Raw genomic sequence first — 23371 nt, forward strand, 5'->3', positions numbered from 1 at the left:
ATCCCCAAGGAACTCCAGGGAGCATAAAAGAGCAAAGTAGGATGAATTCAGGCCAATAATAGCACTGGGAGAGAAATGGGCCTCCAAGCCAAACCTTCACATGTGTCAGAAAGTCTCCTCCCCTTTTAACCAAACCATGCACCACTTTTGAACAATATGCCAGATTCTTTTGAGATGACCCAATTCTGTTGCAGGGAAAAAATTCTCCCAAATGTTAACTATGGGTGAAATACAGATGCACGAGAAGAGTGTCACTTGTGTTACTGAAGCTTTCCCATATGCTCTTTCTTCTGCAGTCATTTGTGGACTTCAGAAGCTGCCTTGAAACATGGAAGAAAATAGAGAAGACCATCCAGAATGCTGCAGAACATGAATTCTGGATAACATCTGGATAAAGGGGGATTAGCAAAAATTAGGCATGCTCTTGTAGTTGCAAAACAGCACTCCTTGAGGATCTTTCTGAATTTTTCCCTGTCACTCTAATAAAGTCTTTGGAAGGGGTTTTTTTCCCCTTTGTGGAAACTTTTTAAATATTTGAAAATGCCCATTTGTCAAGTGCTAACTGGAAAGATCTGGCATGTGAATGACATGGATTCATCCCTTCTTGCTTTCTACATATTGAAGTAATACAAATGAGACATGTCCTGTAGAATTATTGCTTCTAACTCCTTTCACTTCTGGCCAGATTAGGAAATTCATTATTCTTCTGACATGCTAATGAGTCTTTCAGCCTTTTTTTTTCTAATTCCAGAATCTTTGAACATTCTGTCTTTTTCCTTGTACATTTTTTCCTTTGTCTTTCCAGTTTGTTTAAGTTCTTTCTGAACTGGCTGTATTATTTAATCACATATGATTTTACAACCATCAAATGGAATTGCAGCTCTTCACTGTATTTCACAATAATTGCCAAGCTTTCCTGGACATAGATACCTAAGAAACTAGGTTGGGAAAGATCCCTTGTAAAAATACTTACAAGCAGGACTCCACTATATAACATATGGAGTATTATGTAGAGCTATTATCCGGATCTCCAGGCCCTCAAAAAATGGCTATACCCACAGTGTTGGGGATCTCAGAAAATTGTTGAAATGTTTGTATTATTTTTAACACTGAAGATGGTGCCTATTTTAATAATTGATTTTTTTAAAATATATGGTGTTTTAATGTTCGTTCTATGACTTCTTTTATACACTGCCTAGACACATGTTTCATTAGATGGGCAGCTATATACATGTGATGAATAAATAAAATGATTTATTTATTGAGATGGACAACTAAGCCTTTGAGCCCCATGTTGTCCTCTTATTGTTGTTGTTCAGTTGATAAGTTGCATCCAACTCTCAGTGACTCTATGGACCATAGCATGCCAGACACCACCTCCATTGTCTATGTAGTCTCCAGAGTGGTTCAAATTGTATCTTGTAAAAATCAAACAAATATCCAACAAACATTTTTTACAAATAGGTATCTTCAGGATATCTGAAGAGATAATTCAACCCAATAGAACTAGCTCATCCCGCTCACTCTAGCAAAAGGGGCCTCTAGCAAAAGGGACCCTGTCTGCTAAGAATTCTAGCAGGCAGGATCAAGGTGAACCTTTTCCACTATGGCCATGTTCCTGTGGAACACTCCACCATGAGAAATTAGAACCTTTGCCACTCTTTTAGTCTTCCAGAAGGATATTAAAATCTGATTTTGCTAATTAGTTTGGGACCCTGAAGGGGGAGCTTCCCACTGGAGATTGTTGATAAAGTAAAAAGATCTCATCCCCTTGCGGTCTCGTCTCCTCGGTTCTATGTTTTACAGTTTTACAATTTTAAATTCTTTCTCCATCTATCTTTTTACAGTTTGTAACCCAGCCATAGTTGCCTTATCATGAAAATGTGTAGCATTTAAATTTAACAATAAATAAATAATTTGGGCCTTTCTTTAAAACATTGACGACTTGTGCTTTATCCCTTGCAAATTCATTGGTCTTTTCCCCCCAGCTGATCAGATTAAATCACTGTTGAGGAACTGAGGGGAAAAAGCTCCAGTATTCTAATCCATCTTCTATATATTACAAGAGCCATATGGGCTGGGTTTGGGCAAAATAGCACACGTAGTTCATCCCATGCTAGGTACAATTGAAGACTTTTTTTTTGTATCAGTACGCAGGAGTCTGTCCAGAAAAGGTAAAAATGGCAGCCTTGAGGGTGCCATGAAAGCTTTGTCTATTCTGAGTCTATTTGCTTCAAATGTGTAATGTACCTAAAACAGGTAGAGTTTTGATTGCACCATCTGGTTGCCAGCATTTTTCACCATCCCCTGTGGCCTCTACTTGTTATCTGTTTACATTCTAGTACCTTGGGCAGAATGTAATATGCAGCTGCTGAATTTATTAACTAATTTAATTCTCTGTATCTAATGCTTATGTTGGTGGAACAACGTTCAGGACTGCCATTTTAGAAGTATGGGATGTTTATGGGAAGGAATATCTTATAATAAAAGCAAGGTAGGGAATGCATTTCTGGAATGCTGTGATGGCAACCGTATTTCCCCAATGCAATAGATCATCTGGCAGTTTGCCCAAATGACACCAGATGTTACACCTGTCCTTCTGGTCATTTTTCTCCATGGTCATACTCACTCCATTCTTGGATTATTACTATTTTTAAAATTACTTGAACAAAGATAAGAAGATAGGACTGTGCAATCAGAGATGTCTATGAAAAATACTCATCATCTTGACCCTTTCTGCATAGTCCTCTGAAGTTGCTTTGCAAAGCAATATGACCAAGTCTCCTTCAAGTTGAGCTAATAGCAATATGGATATATCTATGCAGCTCTTATGAAAACGCTAAAAATTAGTTTACATTTACCATTGTTTTCTGGTTTATAATAATTATTTTTTTAAATGAGGTTTTTTTTAAACTTCCCAGTCCATCTTCAGTTATAAAATATCTTGATAGTCTCCAGTCCTTGTATTAATTCAGTGTAACCAGGGCATGGGTTTCAATTTTTTTTACTACCTATTCCAGTGGTGGGTTCCGGATTCCATTGCAACCAATATGGTTGCAATGGGGCCCAGCATCCTCCACATGAACGCGCGCAGCATGCATGCACACACACAAAGTACGTGCATGCGTCTTACCCTCCAATGATACCTCCGCGAGCCTCTGTGACACTCCAGCTGCTCAGAGGAGCATTGTGCAGGTGCTCTATGCGTCGTGCATGTGTGCGGAAGCGCCGAAGAGTTTAAAGACAGGTAAGGATGACAGGTGGGCAGGTGGGCGGGTGGGTCCTCCAGAGCACCATACCGGAACGGTATCCTGTGCTCCGGGCAGGCACCGGTATGCCCATCCCGGGGCATATAGCCTGCAATCCACCACTAACCTATTCTGTGGGTGTGGCCCTGCGGGCATAGCTTGGTGGTCATGTGACTGAGTGGGAGTGTCTTGGCAGTCATGTGACTGAGTGGGAGTGGCTTAGCAATCATGTGACTGAGTGGGAGTGGCCAAGTCAATGTCACTGAATTCTTTGCCCCAATGAATGACCTACCAAAAGAAGATATAAAAAAGTAAATTTATTATTTTGTGCGCTTACTACTTAAATAAGAATAAAATAAGTACACAAAACAATAAAAGAGCTACTTACAGAAGGAAGATGACTGTCCTTGCCTGTCTTCAACATCACTGACCACCTTGCTCCAATGAATGGCCTGCACAAAGAAGAGACACAGAAAGAAAGACTTTAATTGCATGCACTTACATAAAACAGCGGAAAGCTGATTGTCCTGCTGGTCTTCAATACCACTGACCACCTTGCTCCAATGACCTGCACAAAGAAGAAACACAGAAAGCAAGACTTTAATTGCATGCACTTATACCTTACATAAGAATAACACAATGAAAGAGATACACTCTAGTGCTTACTTGTGTTATTGGTTTTGTGGTTGAAGATGTTTTCACATTGTTCTTTTGTTTCCAGCATCCTCAATTGTACTTCTCTGGCTCTTCACTCGTGGATCATCCGCCGTGTGATGGTATGCTTTGAGCCACTTTTTGACTGGAGGAATTGGGTCCCATCTTTTTACAGGCATGCCAATAACGCTTATTGTCATCAAATTGCTAATGTTTGGAATAGTTAGGCGGGTTCTTTGTTCTGAACATATGAGGTACATTTTTAAGAACCCCCCTTCTGCCTCTGTTGAACTAACAGCAATTTTCCTGACAATATCTCTAGCTTTTTTGATACTGTCAGCAATTGTATAGTTCTTTGGATCTTTGAGTATGTTTTATTCTTCATCCTGTTAAATAGTACTAACTGAAAAAGAAATAAAACAATATTGTGCTTTGGATTTGATTGTGGTTGTAATCTGAGGACTACAGGTAATATACAATGTACAGTCTTTTCAGGAAGGATGTCCCCAACAAAGAGGAAAGATATAGTTTTAGATCAAGAAGAATGAATGTCATAGGTAGATTCACAGAGCAAAACAGATTTCTTTTTCTGAAATTTATTCCTCAGTTCAAAAAACAAGAATATATGAATTAGGTTCAGTACTTAGGTCAGTCCAAGTAGCTATTCAAGAGTTAGTGGTGTCATGGTTAGAAGTAATGGTAAAGCAAGATATGGATTTAAAACCAGAAATATTTTGTTTGGTATTTCAATGGGAATGCAATACTTAATAGCTGCTGGAATTGTATTTGCACAACAGTGAAAAAACAAAGATATGAAAATGAATAAAGAAAATATTAGAATGTTCAGGAATTACTAAATTGACAATTAAAAACAAGGGAAGGCTTCTAATACTTTTTAACGTGAGATTTGTTTTATCAATGGCTAACTAACAGAAACAAAAGTTAGAAATCTAAAACTATGAAAGAAAACACCAATTATGTAAGAAAACGTCACTAAAATGTATAAGCAAATATTGTTAGTATTTGATCATTATTAATGTGTAGATAACTGTGGGACATTTCACACACGCCAAACTAGTATCAGGAAAACACCAAAAGAATTAAAAAAACATTTTTCTCCCAAAATACTGCTGATGAAACCAGTTTTTTCCCTAATCCTAAGAACAAGAAAGACAAAGCCACTGGAATAAAAACTATCAAGCTGAAGGAGATCACAAAGCAGCACACAGCTCAACATATGAAAGCAACCATGGAATCACATAAAAAGTGATTTCTACAAGAAGCGACCATTTACGTGCCTCAAAATGGCTGCTTTTATATGTGTAGGTTGGTGCAAGGCAACTTTGCAAGATTTACATTCATTACAGAAAAATACAAAATCAAGCATCAACCTGCACACTTAAAAGCAAGTCATTGCATCACAAAAAAACCCCATTTCCTAAAATCAATAAAAAAAATTTAAAAAAAATTCCTAAAAACAACCAAATTTCCTGAAAATAATTAACAATAAAATATCCTTTAAAAAACATTAAAATCATTAAAAAAAACCAGTCATTTACCAGCAGGCAGAATCAGCTGCTCCCCGATGTGATGGATGCTGAAATGGATGTAGGCAGCAGGTGACCAGATCAGATGGTCCAGATGAAGGTAAGATGACCCAGTCATCTAGGCCCGCGTGGCATGGATTCGAGGCAGCTTATCCAGCCAGGTGAGGCCAGGGACTGGAGGGCAGAAGAAAGGCCTCAGTCAAGCACTGGTGGGATGTGGCCTACATGAGCCTGGGGACTGGCTGAGGAACTTCCTTGCTACCTTTCCCCGGGCTCGCATAGACCGCAAAGGCCGCCGGCGGTCTCATGAGCCTGGGAAATGGCGGCAAGGAAGGCCTCAGCCAGTCCCTGGGCTCACGTAGACTGCAAAGCCCATTGGCACTCTAATTAGGTTCTTGCTGTCCCCCTAACATCCATGCCCTGTGAAATCACAGCTGTAGGCTTACTTACCTTTAGGCAGCTGCAGGAGGATGCAGCAGGGCAGGCAGGCAGGCTGGGAAGTCAGCAAAGATCAGGAAGTCAGTGACAGCAAGTAAGGGTGAGGCCAGGTAGTGGGCATGTGGTGACTGTGCGGTATATACAGGGCTCTCAGAGGCAGGGTGATTGACAAGACAGTGAGTCAGCAAGCGGCAGGCGGGTAGGCAGGCGGGGCAAGCATGGTGCAGATAGGTGGGACAAGAGAGCAAGTGAGTGGCAACCGGGCGCACAGGGGGAGCAAGAGGGCTCTACCAGTTTGGAAAGGTAAGGCCGATTTCCACTACCTACAGTATTCAGCTGAACTGCACCAAACTGGTAGGAGCCCACCTCTGGGTCTAACCCTGCTTAGCTTTATGAGATCAAGCAAACATCTTTTACAAAGTGTTATATTTGTTTCCAAGAATGTTAAAGCAAATCCTCAAAAATGTGAAACATAGATAGCTACAATCAAGGAGTCTTTCCAAGTGTGTCTTTCTATTGGGGGTTTGATGTACGGGGAAAAAAAGGTAAGACGAAGTCATAGAAAAGAAATGGCAGGAGTGATGCCATCAGAATTACAGTACGTCTTGGGGCATGGGTGTTTCATGAGTGGCCACATCAGTGGTGGTTTGTAGGCAGTACACCCCGGTATGTGTGTACCAGTGCCTGCTGGAAGCAGCAGCCACCGTATTGGAATGGTGCTTTAGAGAGACCACCCGCCCTTGTTCCTTACCTGTATTTGAAGCGCAGGCACCGTAGGCGCAGTGTACAGCACCTGCTTGGGTGCTCATGCATGCACAGCATGTGTGCCCATGGTGCATGCCCGGCTCTCGTTGCAGTATACTGGTTGCAACAGGAGCCAAAACCCATTACTGGGCCACATGTATGTTCCATAGCACTGAATTATGTTTTTGAAATCCAAACGTGCTCATTATCTCACCCCAATTCTTGGGCATCTCCAGCATAATATGTGATTCATTTTTACAGCAACTTTTACCCTATGAATTTCAATTATCATTACCACAGCAACTATTTTCTTCCATAACTTTTAACCATAGTGCTGTCCTTAATGGGTTAACTTTCATTCTGCATTTTTATTTTATAGGGTTTTCTTACGCTCCTACGCAACTGTAATTATAAGAGGAACACAGGCTGACGCTATAGCATTTCCAAAGGATAAATCTACAGCAGATGGCAAAACTCTTTTATTTTTCAGATGACAGTGTTATGTTCATTCCATTTACCCTCCTTCAGCTCCTGAGATCAACCAGATTTTCCAGCCTTCAACTGTTTTCCAATCTACAGTTGTATAGACCCAGCATCTTGGTGTTTACCAGAAACTTCAGCAACTACTTTTTCATCATCAGTCATTCATAAAATAAATCATAATGCCAAATACTGTACTAGGAAAGGGATAAACCCCTACTCCATGGGAAATATTACATTTTTAAAATGTAATATCAAGGTGGGGGGAATGATGGGGACAACTGGAATTGACAACTGGAAAGTCTTTTTTTATTTCATTTATTTGTGCCTATTATGCCTATTGTCACATAGGGAGGCTGTGGCTCAGTGGGTAAGATGCTGAGCTTGTTGATAAGAAGGTTGGCAGTTCAGCTGTTCGAATCCCTAGCACCACATAATGGAGTGAGCTCCTGTTACTTGTCCCAGCTTCTGCAAACCTAGCAGTTCGAAAGCATGTAAAAAATGCAAGTAGAAAAATAGGAGCCACTTTGGTGGGAAGGTAACAGTGCTCCATGCGCCTTCAGCGTTTAGCATGCCAGCCACATGACCACAGAGACATCTTCAGGCAGCGCTGGTTCTTTGGCTTAGAAACGGAGGTGAGCACCACCCCCTAGTCGGGAATGGCTAGCATGCATGTGCTAGTCCTTTTATTGACGCATATCTTTCAACCAACTTTGGATAGCTCCCAATCAAAAGATTTTTTTAAAAAAAGTTTTTATCTGTCATGTAAGGCCAATATGGATGTCTTCTGAATGAAGAGCTTCACTAGGAGCATTTTCAAATTGCTGGGGTGGCTCTTGAATATAAAAATTATCTTTGGGCACCAGGGTTTCATTTCCCACTATGAAAACAACTAAGATCTGTCAAGGAGGAAAGAAATGTGGGACAATTTTGAAATCAGAGAGTAATACCCTTATTGAATTTTCCCAGGCTATGCAGTGAATTAAAGGAGACATAGAAGTTAATGTTTTTGAATCACTTTCTCAGCTGGCATGCATGTTTACCTACTTTACAGGAGATGTGAGAGTTTCCAGCTGTCAAAAGTGTACTTAAGCAGAACAAAATCTAACATTTTAATTTGTTGAAGCATTAAAAGCTATCCCCATAGAGTTCAGTGGTTTGGATTTTCAAGCAAGCATGTTGGGAATTGAACTTGCTGTGTCTTAGCACCAAGAACACTAGTTAACCAGCACTCAAAGGATTGCTCTTTTTAACCACCACTCTTTGTGTCTCTGATAAGCAGTGAATCTTAGTTAAAAAAAAAAAACTAATTCTAAAAAAACTAAAAATCTAATTTCTAAAAACTAAAATCTAATTTCAGGCAAAATGTCTCAGTAAAAAATTTAAAGCCACCCAAATGGGTCTCTATGTTGAACTAAGGAAAAGTTTATTTTATTTATATAGAGTTTTTTTTTAACCTCAACATGGCAAAACAACAGTTTTCACTGAAACAAAGTGATTGGTCTAAAGAGACCCAATTAAATCAATTGGTCAAGCAGCGTCTTGAAACTGGATTTCCTTACTTTAAGTCCAAGTACTGCTTTCCACCAGCTTTCCAGAAAAAGGCTCCTTTGGACCAATGCTGCCCTCATTCCAGATATTGGCAATTGGAAACACAACCCCCTAGGAAAGTACTTTTGTCACTGCCCAATTGAAATGTTGAAGAACTGTGAGAAGAGGTCTCAAGTGTAGATCTTGAGCAATTAAAACCAAGAAAAAAAGCTAAACAATGCTCCTGGTGCATATTCAAGTGTCCCATAGATTTTCTCATGAATTGTTTACATTAACTCAGTCAGAACTCCAAGGAAGTAAAATAAATAACCATAAACTTGAATGTCCAAATAAAGGGGAGTTTGGCAGAATGGCTTGGCATTAGTGTAGAGAACTGCAGGCAATGTCTACCTCTTTCTGAGGTAGCCAGCAACCAGCTCAGAGAGCAGAAAAGGAAAAAAAAATCCCTTTTATTTCCACCTACTTTTCCAGCCATTGTCCAGACAAGTCAAAGCAGGTAGAAATTTAGTGAAAGAGTACCTCTGTTTCTATACAAGGAAGAAGAAAAATGTATGTACATGTGTACATGAGAAAGAGATTGGGCATGCTGTCATGAAATCTTTTGAACTGCTTTGATATTTTTTCAAAGAACAAGTGTTATTCCAGTAATATATTCTGGTTTAAGTCATACTATGCCATGACATCATTTAAGTTTGTCAATCTAACATGGATTGTTTTTAAATTTCCCCTTAAACAATAAAGAATTATTTTTTTTAATGAGAAGCAAGTTCTTGTTATTGCAGTAGACTTTTTTTTTAAAAAATGAGTGTAAGATAACAAATCTCGGCTTCTGTGCATAACATTAGGAAATTTGATTTGTATAGGATGTAGAGAAATGTCCAGAAAAAATGTCATGTTTCTCAACATTTCCAGCCACAGATAAGTCTGAAAAGTTCAGACTGCCTAGAAGCCTTTATCAATTTCTTAACAGATTCTTGTTCTTAATAAGGACTGAAAAGTATAAAGGAATTGAAAATACTGCCTTTATTGCCCTCTAACGGTGAGCTGAGCTATGGTACAATTAAAAAGCAAATGCTAAAATCTGTTTAATCAGTGATAACACCCAGGATCCATATATAAACATAGGTAGCTCTCATACAGAATCAGATCATTAGCTCGTGTCTAGAAGATACTAAGTGGGACTTTCAGACAAATCCAGATTTTCTATTGGAGGCATTTTTCATGAAAGGTAATAAAAGAAAATTGCCTCGAGCCATCTGCATAAATAACATGTAGTCTAATTTTGAACCTGTCGTATTTACTACTTATTTGGTGCTGCAACATTTGTTCTGAAGTCATTGTGAATGGCTGTTAGCAGTGCTTGGCAGAGAATTGAAAAATTTATAATTATCCTACTTCAGAATGGCTGCTAGTATAAGCGAGAAGATTTCACACACAATGTTAATTTCGTGAATACTTCTCCAGTTTTGGTGTGACCTATCTTTCATTACTTTGATTCATACCTTTGTGCAAAACTCAACATTCAGACACAAAGCAGGTCAGGGAAAGTCCCCCAGGGGTCTCATCAGTAGACAGAGGAAGAGAGACAAAGCTTGCACCTGGTTTGTGTTTCTTCCTTAATATTCAAAACACAATCTGACATAACCATTATTTATTGCATGGGGAATCAGGTCTGCTCTAAATTGTCGAGATATCCGATTCATCACAGAATGGAAATGGATGGACAAGCTCCTCTAGAATGTTCTTGTAAAAAACAGAATAAGGTGAATTTGTGTCTGTATTATATTTCAAAAACAAAATCTTAAGAGGCAAGGCAAGATGTTTCAAAGATTGTTTCATGAAGCAAAATGATTTGATTGAAACAATCTGCTGCTCTCCAAGGCTTCTGAGCCCCAGAATTGCTCCAATTCTGTTAATAATTTTCAAGGGAAAAATATAGGAATTGGGGAGTTATCCTACTGTTGTATCTGATTTGTTTAATTTTAAATTTAATTAACCCAGATGTAATGCTGGTCACACTCCCTTTATGGATCTCACTTCTGGCATGCTATTCAGAAGACAGATACAGTCTTTGGCCCCTAAAATATTTATACCCTGACTTTAAAGGAAGCGCAATTCAATTACACAGCATCAAAAATGAGCCTATCTCAGTTCAGCTTCCCACTTTCAGCCCTGGTCATATCAGAATATTTCCACATGCAGAAACTCTGGACAATTGGCTTTGAGTTTTCATTTGAACCAAATATACTTGGTGGGGCTACAAGATGGTCTGTACCTCTGTAGCACCTCAAAGCTAGCACATCATTAAGCCTCCTAAGAATGTCAAACTTCCTTTTTTTTGTTTTAAAAAAGCACATTTCTATTCTGAAAAAAAAAGAACCTTGAAAACAAATGTTTGATTCTTGGCTATGAGGACAGTCAATAGTTTACAGGCAAAAAGAAATGTGTCTTTATTTCCTAACTTTCTTCTAAAGAGATCAAATCAAGTCATCATGCATAGAGATCATCTCATATGTAGCTTGTTAACAAACCTTCATAACCCTGTGAGGTAGGCTGGGCAGAGAGCAAATGATTCAAGGTAATCCAATGAGCTACATGTCAGATAAAGCTATGGTGGGGTAGTAAGCATGCTCTTCCTGAGGGTATCTGACTGAGACAAAGAATTCGAAAGTTTTGTAGCTACCCTCCAGCAGTATGGAAGCCCAATACATCTGGCTGAGTATGGAGGTGTCTTTGCTTTCCCAAGAGGCTTCCATGCATGTCTTTCCTTCTCTAGATATACAGGAACCATTTTCTTTTCTTCTTCAGGATCAGTGCAAATCATTAAGAAGGAAGGAGATACCTCTGAAGAGCTCATTTAATCATTCTTAGGATATGGTATTCTGGGTTCCATCCTTTCCAAAGGATACTTTTGGGATCTTAATTTAGTTTATTTGATGCATGAGGCAGATATTAATGAGAAACCAAAATAAATATAAATACTGATAAGTATTTGAGTTATACTTGGCACTTGGTGACTTTATGCATGTTCTTGCATTATTTTCTTGCCAATAATATAGAAGCAATTTGTTGTGATGCTTTTTTTTTAAACTCCATAGCCAGTTTATAGCTCTGGGATTTCATAATGTTTTCCATTGAAACATAGATCTAGCTTTGCTTAACTTTTTGAGAGGAGCTGTGGCTGGGTAGATTCTTCCCCCTTTCTGGTTTAAGCACAGATAACCGATGCTGATGTGATAACACAGGAACAAAGAATCACATTTGCTGCAAGAGCGTTTTTTTTCGCACTTTTTCTCTTTTGTTCAGGCTGTCAGAGGCTTTCCGTTGATGTCTATCTTGTAAATGACTTTGCCTTTTGGCACTGAGGATGAATGGATGCAGGTTGAATATCCTCTCCAAGGATCAGCCCCATTTATTTCTTATCACAGACAATCTGCACACACACATACCTTTTCAGCTCCTATGTTGTGCAGTCATTATCTTGCTCTTTTCCCCCTCCCGCTCAGTCATATTGATTCTCAGATAGTGCCTGGAAAATTCTGCTGTTTTCTTGGTGAGGTATTTCAGAAGTGATTGGCTATTGTGTGAAAGTGGCTGTCCCAAGGTCACCCAACTTTCTTTGGTGGGAGTAGAACTCACAGTCAACCAGTTTCTAACCTGATGCCCACTACACCAAACTGTCTCTCAATCGTGCTTCAACTGATTCTTTTGCACCCTCTAATCTCTTAAATAAGGCCCATGTATGTGAATGAGTCTTCTTTACATGTTGTTGAGAAAATAAAATAAAAATATGAGCTTGCTTTTTCAGTCAGAACACGTGAGCTGATGGCCAATATATATCCATTTACAACAGCCCACAAGATTTCTATTCATTCAGAAACACAAGGGACTAGAAGCACCAGATGATGATTCTCTTCTTTTCTTGGCAGAGGGACAATGATGTCCTTTCTTCATGAGCTGTGAATTCCATAACAGATGGATCATACATCATGTCTTCCTTCACTTAACCATCGGGCCCGATATGTTGTCCACCCTCTTGGGCTCTTATTTGTTTGGGAATTAGTAAATATTTGAGCCAGCCTGGCTTGGATCTTGCCTTGCCAATTGTGGTCATCAAATTCAGTGGTAGCAGCCAAGGCCAAGAAGAAGTAACTGGCTGCATCTTGCTCATCCTGAGAATAAATGGAAAGAGAGAAAAAGTGAAGCACTGGAAGGCTTCCAGTCAAGGCTGAAAGCATGGTAGGGATGAAATTGCCTAGGAAATTTAGAAGAACCTTTCAACAGTCATTACAGGAGCCTTACTTCTGCTGAATGCCAGCTGACTGCAATTTGGCAGTTTGAATCTCACCAGGCTCAAGGTTGACTCAGCCTTCCATCTTTCCAAGGTTGGTAAAATGAGGACCCAGGTTGTTGGGGGCAATAGGCTTGATTCTATAAACCGCTTAGAGAGGGGTATAAAGCACTGTAAAGCGGTATATAAGTCTAAGTGCTATTGCTACAGATTGGAACCTGAATTGGCTTTTCCAACTCTATATTATGAAGCCCCACCTGACTCCCAACAGAGAAACCTTGAAACTAGCATAACCCTATACATCAACCTTTTTCCCCAGTTTGGATTATAATAAGGCAGAATGATGGCAATGATTATAATTAGGCAGAACACTCCCAGCTTACCATGTATACAGAGCAAATGAATGTAGATTTGATTGCTTGGGATAATAATTCATTAATTTCATACATATTAAGTACAAGATTTAAGATTTAGTTGATTTGTAGGCCGCCCTTCTCCGGGAGGGACTCAGGGTGGCGAACAACTCAAAAGGGGAAAAGGGGATACAAACACAATACATGTAATTAAAATACACAAGAGTCATATAGCCATACATGTCGAGAGGGGAGGGAACTCATCAACCCCAGGCCTGCCGGCACAGCCAGGTTTTGACGGCTTTCCGGAAGGCCTGGAGAGAGGTGAGGGTCTGAATCTCCGCGGGGAGTTCATTCCAAAGGGTTGGAGCTGCTACACAGAAGGCCCTCCCCCGGGTGGTAGCCAGATGGCATTGGCTGGTAGACGGAACCCGGAGGAGGCCGACCCTGTGCGATCTAACGGGTCTATGGGAGGTAATTGGCAGCAGGCGGTCTCTCAACTAATAAGTATGAAATAATATAATAATATAATATGTATGAAGGGACATGTGGAGAGCTCCTGAAGGGGCAGGGTAGTGCTACTGAATATCGTATCTGAAGCAAGAAAGGGAATGGCAACTGCAGAACATAAAAAAAAGGAGAGCATCAAAAGTAGAAGACAACAGCATGGAATATTATAAAATCAGTTGACAGTCTGCATCCCAAGCCATGTGAAGTTCTCCCAAGCAGCGTGTGAAGCTTCCAGAAACCTTTCCAAATTAGAGCGTATCAGATCTGGACTGAAAAACCTCTGATGAATAATAAAGGTCAGGAGAAAGATTTCAGAGAGTTCTAGGCTTTTACTGACATTTAGTAATTTCTTGGCGATAGTTACATTTTGGCTCTGGTTGCTATACTCCAAAGTGCAACCGAACATCTATTTTAATTTGAAAGAAGATGAAGAATTATTGAATGTATGAGAAAGGATCATAGCGGCTCAATTTAACTGAAATGGAATAAAGTAAAATTTAGCTTTTATCCTAGCTTTGAAACAGATCCCTTTGAATGATTTATCATGCAAAGGCCAGAGTCTGGACATTAGCCTGAAATAAATAGCATATCCCTTTTGTAAACTGAAAAAAATATTAACTGAACAAAAATGACTTGGAAGACCAGAAAACGGAAAAGCTGCTGACATTGCAGCAATGAAAAAAAATGCACTCATTCAATATTTTCACCAGATTCTGAATGCCTTCATTTTTAAGTGCAAAGTAAATCACACTAGAGCATCTTTGCTAAAATGCAACAGGTTGTTATTACATTACAGATGCTATCTTTCACCTTTAATTTGTGGAGAGTGAGATCTCCTAGCCGGTAGTAAACCCTGGAGTAATATATGGCTTCTTGAACCCCTTGCAATTCTGGTGAATGCAAAGAGAGCGTTCTCAGGTAGCAGTCTTCAGCCATCTCATACATTTGCAGAAGGTAATACACAGTTGCCAGCCGATGAAAGGCAACCAATTCTTGCAAATGATCTCCTGAAAGAAGAAAAGTGTCAAAATGGCATAAATGAACTCTGGGGTGATTGTAAAAGCTGGAGCATTTACAACTCTCCCTTTCCTCCTACAGCACCAAAAGACCATGTTCTCCGAGCAGCAACATTTCAATTGTTTCCTGCCTAATTCCCAGGAATTGTTTCCAGGAGTTTTGAAGACTGCAACATGTTCCCTTTTTGTTCCTGTAGGACATTAGCATCCACCTCTCTCCTATAAAATGAAATATTTTAGGAAGGGCTGAATATTTCGCCTTAAAAGGGAGGCGAAAATCATCCCTCCATCTTTGTCAATGGGCCATTAAGGCCTGAGCCATTCTGTTCTACATAACAAAGGTAGAATTAGCTCTCTGCCCATCTCACCACATGGCACCTGGGAAGATTACATCAGCTAGCACTCAAATAAGCCTGGGACCCAGACAAAGCCTACAAAGTTAGCTAAGACCCCCGCCTCCTGGGAGTCTGATAGACAATGGGATACATTTCTTAGGAACAGGAAACAGAGAGGTGGGGCCCAACAGAGGGTATAAAACTCAGGAACTCTCAGCATCTTGGTCCTTTTTTCTGTTCAGGAGTTCAAGCCATGTGATCTGGTCCACCATTAAACCATCTTTCCAAACAGTCTCCATGTTTCCAGTGTCTTTTTTCCCACTTGAGAAAAACATTCCCCCAGAAGTTAATGTACAGTGCAAATACTTCATGCTGAAAAGTTTTACAGTAACAACCATAACCATCAATGCAAACAATTGTTATTTATGCACATTCCTAATGTTATAAAAAAACTAAATGATAGGGAAGAAATGCCAATTTCATATGGTAGGCATTAAACAGTCCATTGCTGCAATCTTGACACAATCATTCACAGAGGAAATGAAAAAAAATGAAGGAAAGATTCCTTGATTGAAACATGATAATGTAGACTATTAAATTTCACTGCGATGAAATTGGACGTGCCATCTTCAAAAACTCATGAAGAAATATTCTACTCATATTTTTTTTAAAAAAATTATGTTGTCCCATGTTGAGCAGTTACACAACAAAATGAAGATGGCAAAAATGACAAGGATACGTGAAATAATCTATTTGATAGAAACACATTCCATTTGCTTTCAGTTAAGAATTTCTAGGCTGTTGCTTGTAATATCATTGTCAACTACCGGTAAATACTGTATCCAAAAAGAAGCTATGTTTTGTATACTGCCGATTGAGTAATCTCTGACTGGGATATCAGAAAGAAGGATAAATTTATCTGGTAATTTTTTCCTAGTGGTTGTGGATTCATAAAATCCATGAAGAACCATTTCTCTGATTCCAAATGAAGTCAAGTATAATAAATGTCTACTTACCTTTGTAATCAGATTTTGTGCCTTTAAAAACATTTACTGAGGCTAACTTGAGTATTTTAAATTGACTTAGGTGATGCCAAATTAAATCCCAGTATTTCCACATTTTAAATTGGCTTGGGTGAGACCATCTTCTAAGAGATGTATGCTGGTTATTTTTCTGCTCACAAATCATTGACAATTTTCAGAAAATGAGTTGAATATTCTTGCATTATAAACCTTGATTCCTTCCTACCTACATCCACACTGAGTCTGACTGCCAGGGTAGCAAATTCCAAAGCATTTTCATAATTGTGGAGCCCGATTTGGAGTTCAGCTAGCTTGTTGAACACTCTCAACTCCGTTTGTGTGTCTCTCAATTTCCTGGCCAAAGGTATAGCTCCTCCCTGGTGAAAAGATGAAACAATTTGTCATGGGGGTTTCATAACTTTCTACTAGCCATCCTCTCCCTGTAGCCCACTAAGAGTCCCTCAGAGAGGTCACACAAATCAAAGAAGACCTGACCATTCATTCAGTCTCTTTGATCATCATTTTCCATAGCATCATTTTCTTTCATTAACCGAAATGAACATATCTCTCTGTTTTCAGGTTTACAAATAAGAAGCCCAAGCGTAACTTTCCTAGGTTCTCATTTAACCTTCTCTTGAACTTTAGATGAACCTGAGATCATTTGGCTTTTTGTTTCCTTGTTTTGGGCAACTGGATGGCTGCCCGTTTGGCTTTTGCCTAGAAACAGACTTAAATTTATTTAATTCAACAAAAGTATTATGTCATTATAAATTTAACACAGTTTGCACACATTGTTTAATATGAAAGAAAAGGCTACTGTTGGATCAATCAGACCACTATAGACTTTCAGGAAGTGGGCATGTTTTTTGTTTTTTTTAAACGTGATAGGGCTATACATGTTCTTTTTTCTTTTCTTTTTTAAAAAGGGAACAACTTCATTAATGCTATGAACACTTAAAAAGAGAAAGTAAAGTTTTGTTACTAAAAAGAGGGAAAGCACACACACACACAGACACATACAAAGAAAGAGAACTCTTGCTTACTTTGTTGCTAAAGATATTTAAGTAAAGTTTTTTAGAATTCCTCAGTTCAGATGGAAGGGACATTTCTTGCAAGCACAACCATCAAGCTATCCAATGCCACAGTTGCACTGGACTGCATTTTTACTCTAGCAATCAGCAGCAGCAGCAATCCAGGTTTCTTTTTTTAAAAAAATGTTTTTCCAGTATTACTGGAAGGTATCAGGGATTGAACCAGTGACCGTTTCCAGTCAAGCCTTATGTTGTATCATGAAGGCATGGATTAAAAAAAAAAGATGATACATACACAAAGAGCAACAACAAGAAAATTCCGCACCATGATCTTACTTCCACAATTAACAGCCACAACACAATCAATCCTCTCTCACCTTCACTGCCATGCCTAATTATACTCCTAGATTCCAGTATGTTTATTTTCAGCTGGCAATATTAGCAAGTAGGCACAGAAGGAATCACTGGAGTAGATTGGTGGTTCTCCCCCCCTCCAACAGCCCCATGATATCTCTCTGATATACATCTCATTTTTCACTTTCCTACTTCTGCACAGTTTCTTTCCATCAATGTTAGAAACACCCACTAGTGGCAACCTCTAGAAATGTCAATACAAATATATCTTGTAGTTGATACCCTGTAATATTCCACCGCCTGATGCCTGTTCCTGATTCCATTGAAGAAGACATCTCCTGCCTCTTCATATAATCCCATGGCCAGGTGCAGCTCTTTGGGTTTCAGTGCTGTCTCTATGGATGCCTGAAAAGAGGAACCAGTGAGGTTAACAGCTGAGGCTATAGCATCATAGAAAAAGGGTGACATTTTGCTCAATACAACTCAAGGCACTTCAATTTAGCTGCATACATTTTAACGCTCTTATGCATAACAAAATGCATGACATTTTTTAAAATAAAATTCAATGGCAGAGACATCATAACTCCAAAGGAAAAAAATGGAAATTAGGTGCAAAAAATTCAAAAATCTCTCCATGCAGAGAGATTTTCATTGCTCAGTAATATACACCCTCTTATTTTACTTCTTAACATTCAGTTCTCCTTTTTTTTCGATAGTCTGATATTCATCACTCTAATGTCCTTGTACTCAACCCCCTCTTACTTTTTACTACCAAATCTCTGAAATCACCACACACTACACATCCAAATGTTGCTTATAAATCTAAATTTTACACCCACAAATGAAAGTCATAGATTTTCATTATTAAATATGAGATAACTCAATATTAAACATCAATATTTAATATGATCTAATATTAAGATAAGTGTGCAATATGTAATCATGCATTTTGCATAAAGCTTTGAGGACAAAACATGCATATGTGCAATGCAGAAGTCTGTGAAAGTCATCTATCTATCTATCTATCTATCTATCTATCTATCTATCTATCTATCTATCTATCTATCTATCATCATCTATCTTAGCTAGAGGGAAATTTACTGCCATGGTTGGTGCTGCCTTGTATTGTTAGACTCAGTATCCTCATGTGCCAGACACATGAAAACTAACATTTTATAAAGATTGATAAGTGATCTGTGTTATCCAATGATTGAAATCATATTTTTGCAATAATCTTTTACAAAGTGGTTCGGTAAAAAGTGACAACTACTAAAAAAAAAAAAAAACCAAGTCCCATGCCAGGAGGATATCAATTTAGAAAATAACTTTTTTTATGTACCTGTAAATACATTTCCACAAGTTCGTTCTCTTGCATTTGATAATAGAGCCTACCAGCCTGTAACCAGGCCTGAGCTGTTTTAACAATTTCCTCCAGGTCAATAAATATTCTGAGGCTCTGCTTGGTACAGTCCAATGCCTGTTTCAAAGACCTGTTGGATTTACATATATTTCTTTATTACAAAGAAATTAGCAAAACTCATGCATAGTCAAAACAAACTGCCCCATTTTAATCCACTCTATAAAACATCCCTTACAAGATACAACTGTATCGTGTGACCTTCATGAATTCTTTCCTTTGGTTTTAAATCCAATGGAGAAATTCTTTTCAGCAGATGGACCTTTAAACAGGTTCTTAAATAAGCCCTTGTTCTAAAGATATCACTCTTAATGGAAGGACAACTGGACTGCCACTAAAGTTTCATGACCAAATGGTATCACACTATGTGGTACATGTTTCCCCTAACCGTCATGTTGGAGACACACTATAGAAGGAGTTTCAGGATGATGCATGACCTGTTCACTACAAATGACACATGTGAAATATGAACATCACACTCCTGAGATGTGTTGCCCTCATCTTGCAGGCTGTGGGATATCTGTTCATTGGTACATTATGTTATCGTTTTTCTGTCATTTGAAATGGAATAAATTTACCCCAGCTTCCAAATAGCCCAAATAAATGTGGATCACCAGGGTCTAAATTTGAGGTTTTGAAAGAGGGAGCGAGGAGGAAGGGAGGGAGAGAGGGAGGGAGAGGTGGGAGGGAGGGAGGGAAGGAAGGAAGGAAGGAAGGAAGGAAGGAGAAAGGAGGAAGGAAAGAAGAAAGGAAGGAAGGAAGGAAGGAAGGAAGGAAGGAAGGAAGGAAGGAAGGAAAGAAGGAAGGAAGGAAGGAAGGAAAATTTCAATAGAACATTAGCTGGCTCTGAGATTCTTTAAAGTTCACTACAGATGAAAAGATAGACAGACTGACTAAATAAATAACAAAAGAACAATCACTATATCACAAGCTGCTAATAATTTCTCCTAATATGATATGAATATCATATATGATATGATATCATTTGACATGTAATAAAGTCCATTGATACAATTGCTAGTCAGAAACAATGGGAGAGAGATTAAAACTTAATATTGGTTTTTATTGCATTATTTTCCTTTTTATATGTTAAATTCTTTCTCTTTTTCCCTTTTCTTTCTTTTATATAATTATGTGCATTTATTTTTAGAACAATGACAAATAACAATGTTATCAGTATTGATCTCAGAATCTTATAGAGATTTAAAATCTTATAGAGATTTTAACTTTTTTCTTAAGGTAAATATATAGACCTATAAATATATAGGTCTATATATTTAATTAACAAATTAATGAAATATCAATGCATTTTAAATTTTATAACTATCTTTCTTTGCTCATATTTATTTATTCCCCATATCTTTTTCTGCCTTTTTTCTTATGTAGCTATTTATTCTGTTCTTTAAATGTTTCAAACAAATTATTTATTAAAAGAAATAACAAAAGAAAAGGTGGGAACTTAAAGCAAGTGAACCATTATGACAAACCTAGCTTGAAATTTCTGGTGAAAGATACAGATTTTCTCCTGTGCACTCACTCCTCTTTGGATCCTGGTTATTGTATGTAAGTCCAGTGTCTTTCTTTTAGTCATTTGTAACAAGGCATATTAATATAACTATATTTGTTAACAAAGGAGTTCTGAATGGAATTTACAGTAAATATATTGACATTCTGCATCTGAATGCAGAATTGTTTCTATATCTTTTTTTAAGGACAAGAAAATCTGTATACATGCTTTCTTTTTGGCTCTTTCCTTATATTCCAAATGTCTCTGTCATCTGTATTTATCTGGCAAGTGAACATATTATATGACTGATGAAGTGATTTCTGTCATACCAAGAGAAAATGTGCTCTGTTTCAAACTGTCACAAATATTAATCTATGCCGATTTTCTCAGACCAAGACAACTAAACACGGGGGAATAGTTCATTGTTACTAAATAATACATATAAACTAATAATATCAAATTACTATTATTTATTGTTTTAAGATTCCCCCCCCCTTCTTTCCAAAGTGTTCAAAGCATCTGACATTAAAATCAATGGCAGAGGATAGATTAAAAACGAATGCATCTTTTTGAAAAGATTCTAGTGATGATCTAGTGTTCAATGGATTATAAACAGTGGGACTTGGGCATAAAGACATCAATATTCTAGAATATTCATGCTTTAAATATTATTGTTTTTCACTTAAAACAATAAAAGGGAATTGCTTAATGACAAAATCCAATGTAACCAAAACACTGTTCAAAATATTGCAACACTTTGAGTCCTAGTCATTATTTCAACATTTAACCGGGAACCTGAGTGCTGACTCACCTGGGTGTATGTAAACTTTGGTAGAGTTGGCTGAGGTCCTGTAGAAGGTGTCCTTCTTTTTCTCTGTCCTGAAGTTGCCGAAGTAGGAGAACTTGATGCTCATGGTATAGAATGCAGGTTCTGGTATCAGGATGCACTTTACTATAGAAATGGCAGAGGGACTCAGTGACATGAAGTTGACCTACACAGCATCAGATAAGATAAGAGATTTTTTTTTAAAAAAAATTGCCAAATAAATAACAAACGTAAGTTGAACAACTTCCCCAAGGCAAGGAAGTACTCACTTATCACATTTTGAGTCTTCAAGGCAATGGCCAAGGCCATCTCGTAAAAGATGATGCCTTCTTCTGCCTTACATCTCTCTAGCTTGGACTGAGCCAACCATAACAAAATGTGCACCAGTTCCATTTGTGTATCATCACCATCCTGGAGTTCAAAATACAACTGAATGGCTTGGAGAAAATAGTATTCTCCTAAATAGTAAGCCCCCAAAGATGTGATTAGGCAACCAAAGTTGGCTAAGGCAATGGCTTGGTTCCGCTGATTTCCATTTTCCTGGGCTTTCTTCAAGGCCCAGAAGTAGTTCTCTGCTGCCTTTTGCACCTGCCCCTCTCTTTTAAGGGCAATGGCTAAAAGATTGTGAACCACCCCATCTTGTGTGACACTGTCCGTCTGCCGCAGGGAACACAGGAGGTATTGCATGATCTCTGAGGTCTTGTCTGGCTGATTGTTCAAAGTAAACAGCCACCCCAAAGAAAGGGATGCTTCAAATGCTTCTTCTTCACCCATCACTTTACCCAGGGCAACAGCTTGCTTGGAGTAATGCACAGCCTTTTCTAGCATGCCGTATTTGAGGTACAATTTGGATAAAAGTGCACACAAGGCCTTTTCAGTTGATACAGTCCCAGCTTCGTGGGAGAAGGACAACCCGCAATGCAGATAGAAGCAAGCCAGCGCTGAGATGCTGTTGTGGCTTTTCTCTTGGGCTTTCAAGAGCTTAGAGGTGTTTGCAAGGATGAATCCAGCTCTCCAAATGGGTGTGAAGCCACTTTTTATATTGCTAGGGGAGTACATCCTGGCAGCTGCCAAAGCTACATGGGGCACATACTTTTTTTCATACAGATAGGCGAGAAAAGGCATTGTATCTAAAGGATACACACTGGTAACCTGGCTGGTGAGCTGTGCATTCAGAAACTGCAAGCGTTCTGCAAAAGGAAGAACCTCATCATATTTACCCAGCTGCAAGAAGAGTCTGACAATGAGGAAGCAGGACCTAATCTCCATTGTTGTATTGCCTACAGTAATGGCTTCTCTCAGGATGTACATCACAACCTCTAGTTCAGTCTCAGAACTGAAGCAGTGTCCAGACAAGCAGGCCAGAAGTGTCATGCCTTTCCCAATCATAGGCAAGAACTTTTGCTTCATCTTTTGCTTTAAATAAATGGCAGCAAGGTTGGCATGCAATGATGTAAGTAGAGGTAGATCTTCGAACCCCTTGTCCATAGCATTCATGGCTTCCTCGAAGTAGACTCGCGCTTGGGAGAACTTGGCCTTCCTGACACAGAGGCGGCCCAAAAGATAGCATATCCGAATGTGAGCCCAACCAAGGTGGCCCCTCTTAGCCCAGTTCCTGGATGTTTCCAGATATACAACTAACTCCTCTTCACTGGTGAAACCATAGAAGGTAGAACTGAGGAAGGAAAAAGAGAGGTCATACAGACTTTGGAAATGTGGCACATAGCTATCTTGATTGAGGAAAGTCAATATAGGATCAAACACATCACAGTCTTCCATATGCCCAGCATTTAGATCAATAAAGAACTTGGGGTCATCAAGGTCATCTGGCTCTGGCAGAAGTAAGTGTTCAAGCGTGGAAGGTGAGGATTCAGCCACTGGAGTTGACTTCTCAGAATCAGTATGAGTACATAAACTGTTGTAAGATTGCTTCCCCCAATTTTCAAACATCCAACCATTCTTATGTCCATGTACAGCAGCATCTGAAAACGATCAATAAAGCAGAAGTATATGATTACCTTTATGGTGATATATTTCAGGGGAGAAA

The 23371-nt window shown here is 38.8% G+C and overlaps 1 protein-coding gene across 4 annotated transcripts in view; it reads right to left on the reverse strand.

The window, feature by feature from the left end:
- Positions 1–9667: 9667 nt before the first annotated feature.
- SH3TC2 (SH3 domain and tetratricopeptide repeats 2) overlaps positions 9668–23371 on the reverse strand; it is a 50243-nt gene continuing 36539 nt past the window's right edge. For 3 of the 4 annotated variants that reach the window (XM_014065008.2, XM_014065009.2, XM_014065007.2), the window contains 7 exons: positions 21594–23306; positions 21310–21490; positions 18914–19064; positions 17857–17979; positions 16416–16566; positions 14627–14823; positions 9668–12834 (listed from right to left, as the gene is read on the reverse strand). In XM_014065008.2, coding sequence (XP_013920483.2) covers positions 12643–12834; positions 14627–14823; positions 16416–16566; positions 17857–17979; positions 18914–19064; positions 21310–21490; positions 21594–23306 — 2708 coding nt within the window. In that variant the 3' untranslated portion in view covers positions 9668–12642. The remainder of the gene's footprint in view (positions 12835–14626; positions 14824–16415; positions 16567–17856; positions 17980–18913; positions 19065–21309; positions 21491–21593; positions 23307–23371) is intronic. The other variant, XR_015695972.1, reaches the window with a different exon arrangement.

The sequence above is a fragment of the Thamnophis sirtalis genome, unplaced genomic scaffold (assembly GCF_051295495.1).
Source record: "Thamnophis sirtalis isolate CommonGarterSnake01/CBP01778 unplaced genomic scaffold, rThaSir2_p1.2 scaffold_3, whole genome shotgun sequence".
NCBI classification, from domain to species: Eukaryota; Metazoa; Chordata; class Lepidosauria; order Squamata; family Natricidae; genus Thamnophis; species Thamnophis sirtalis.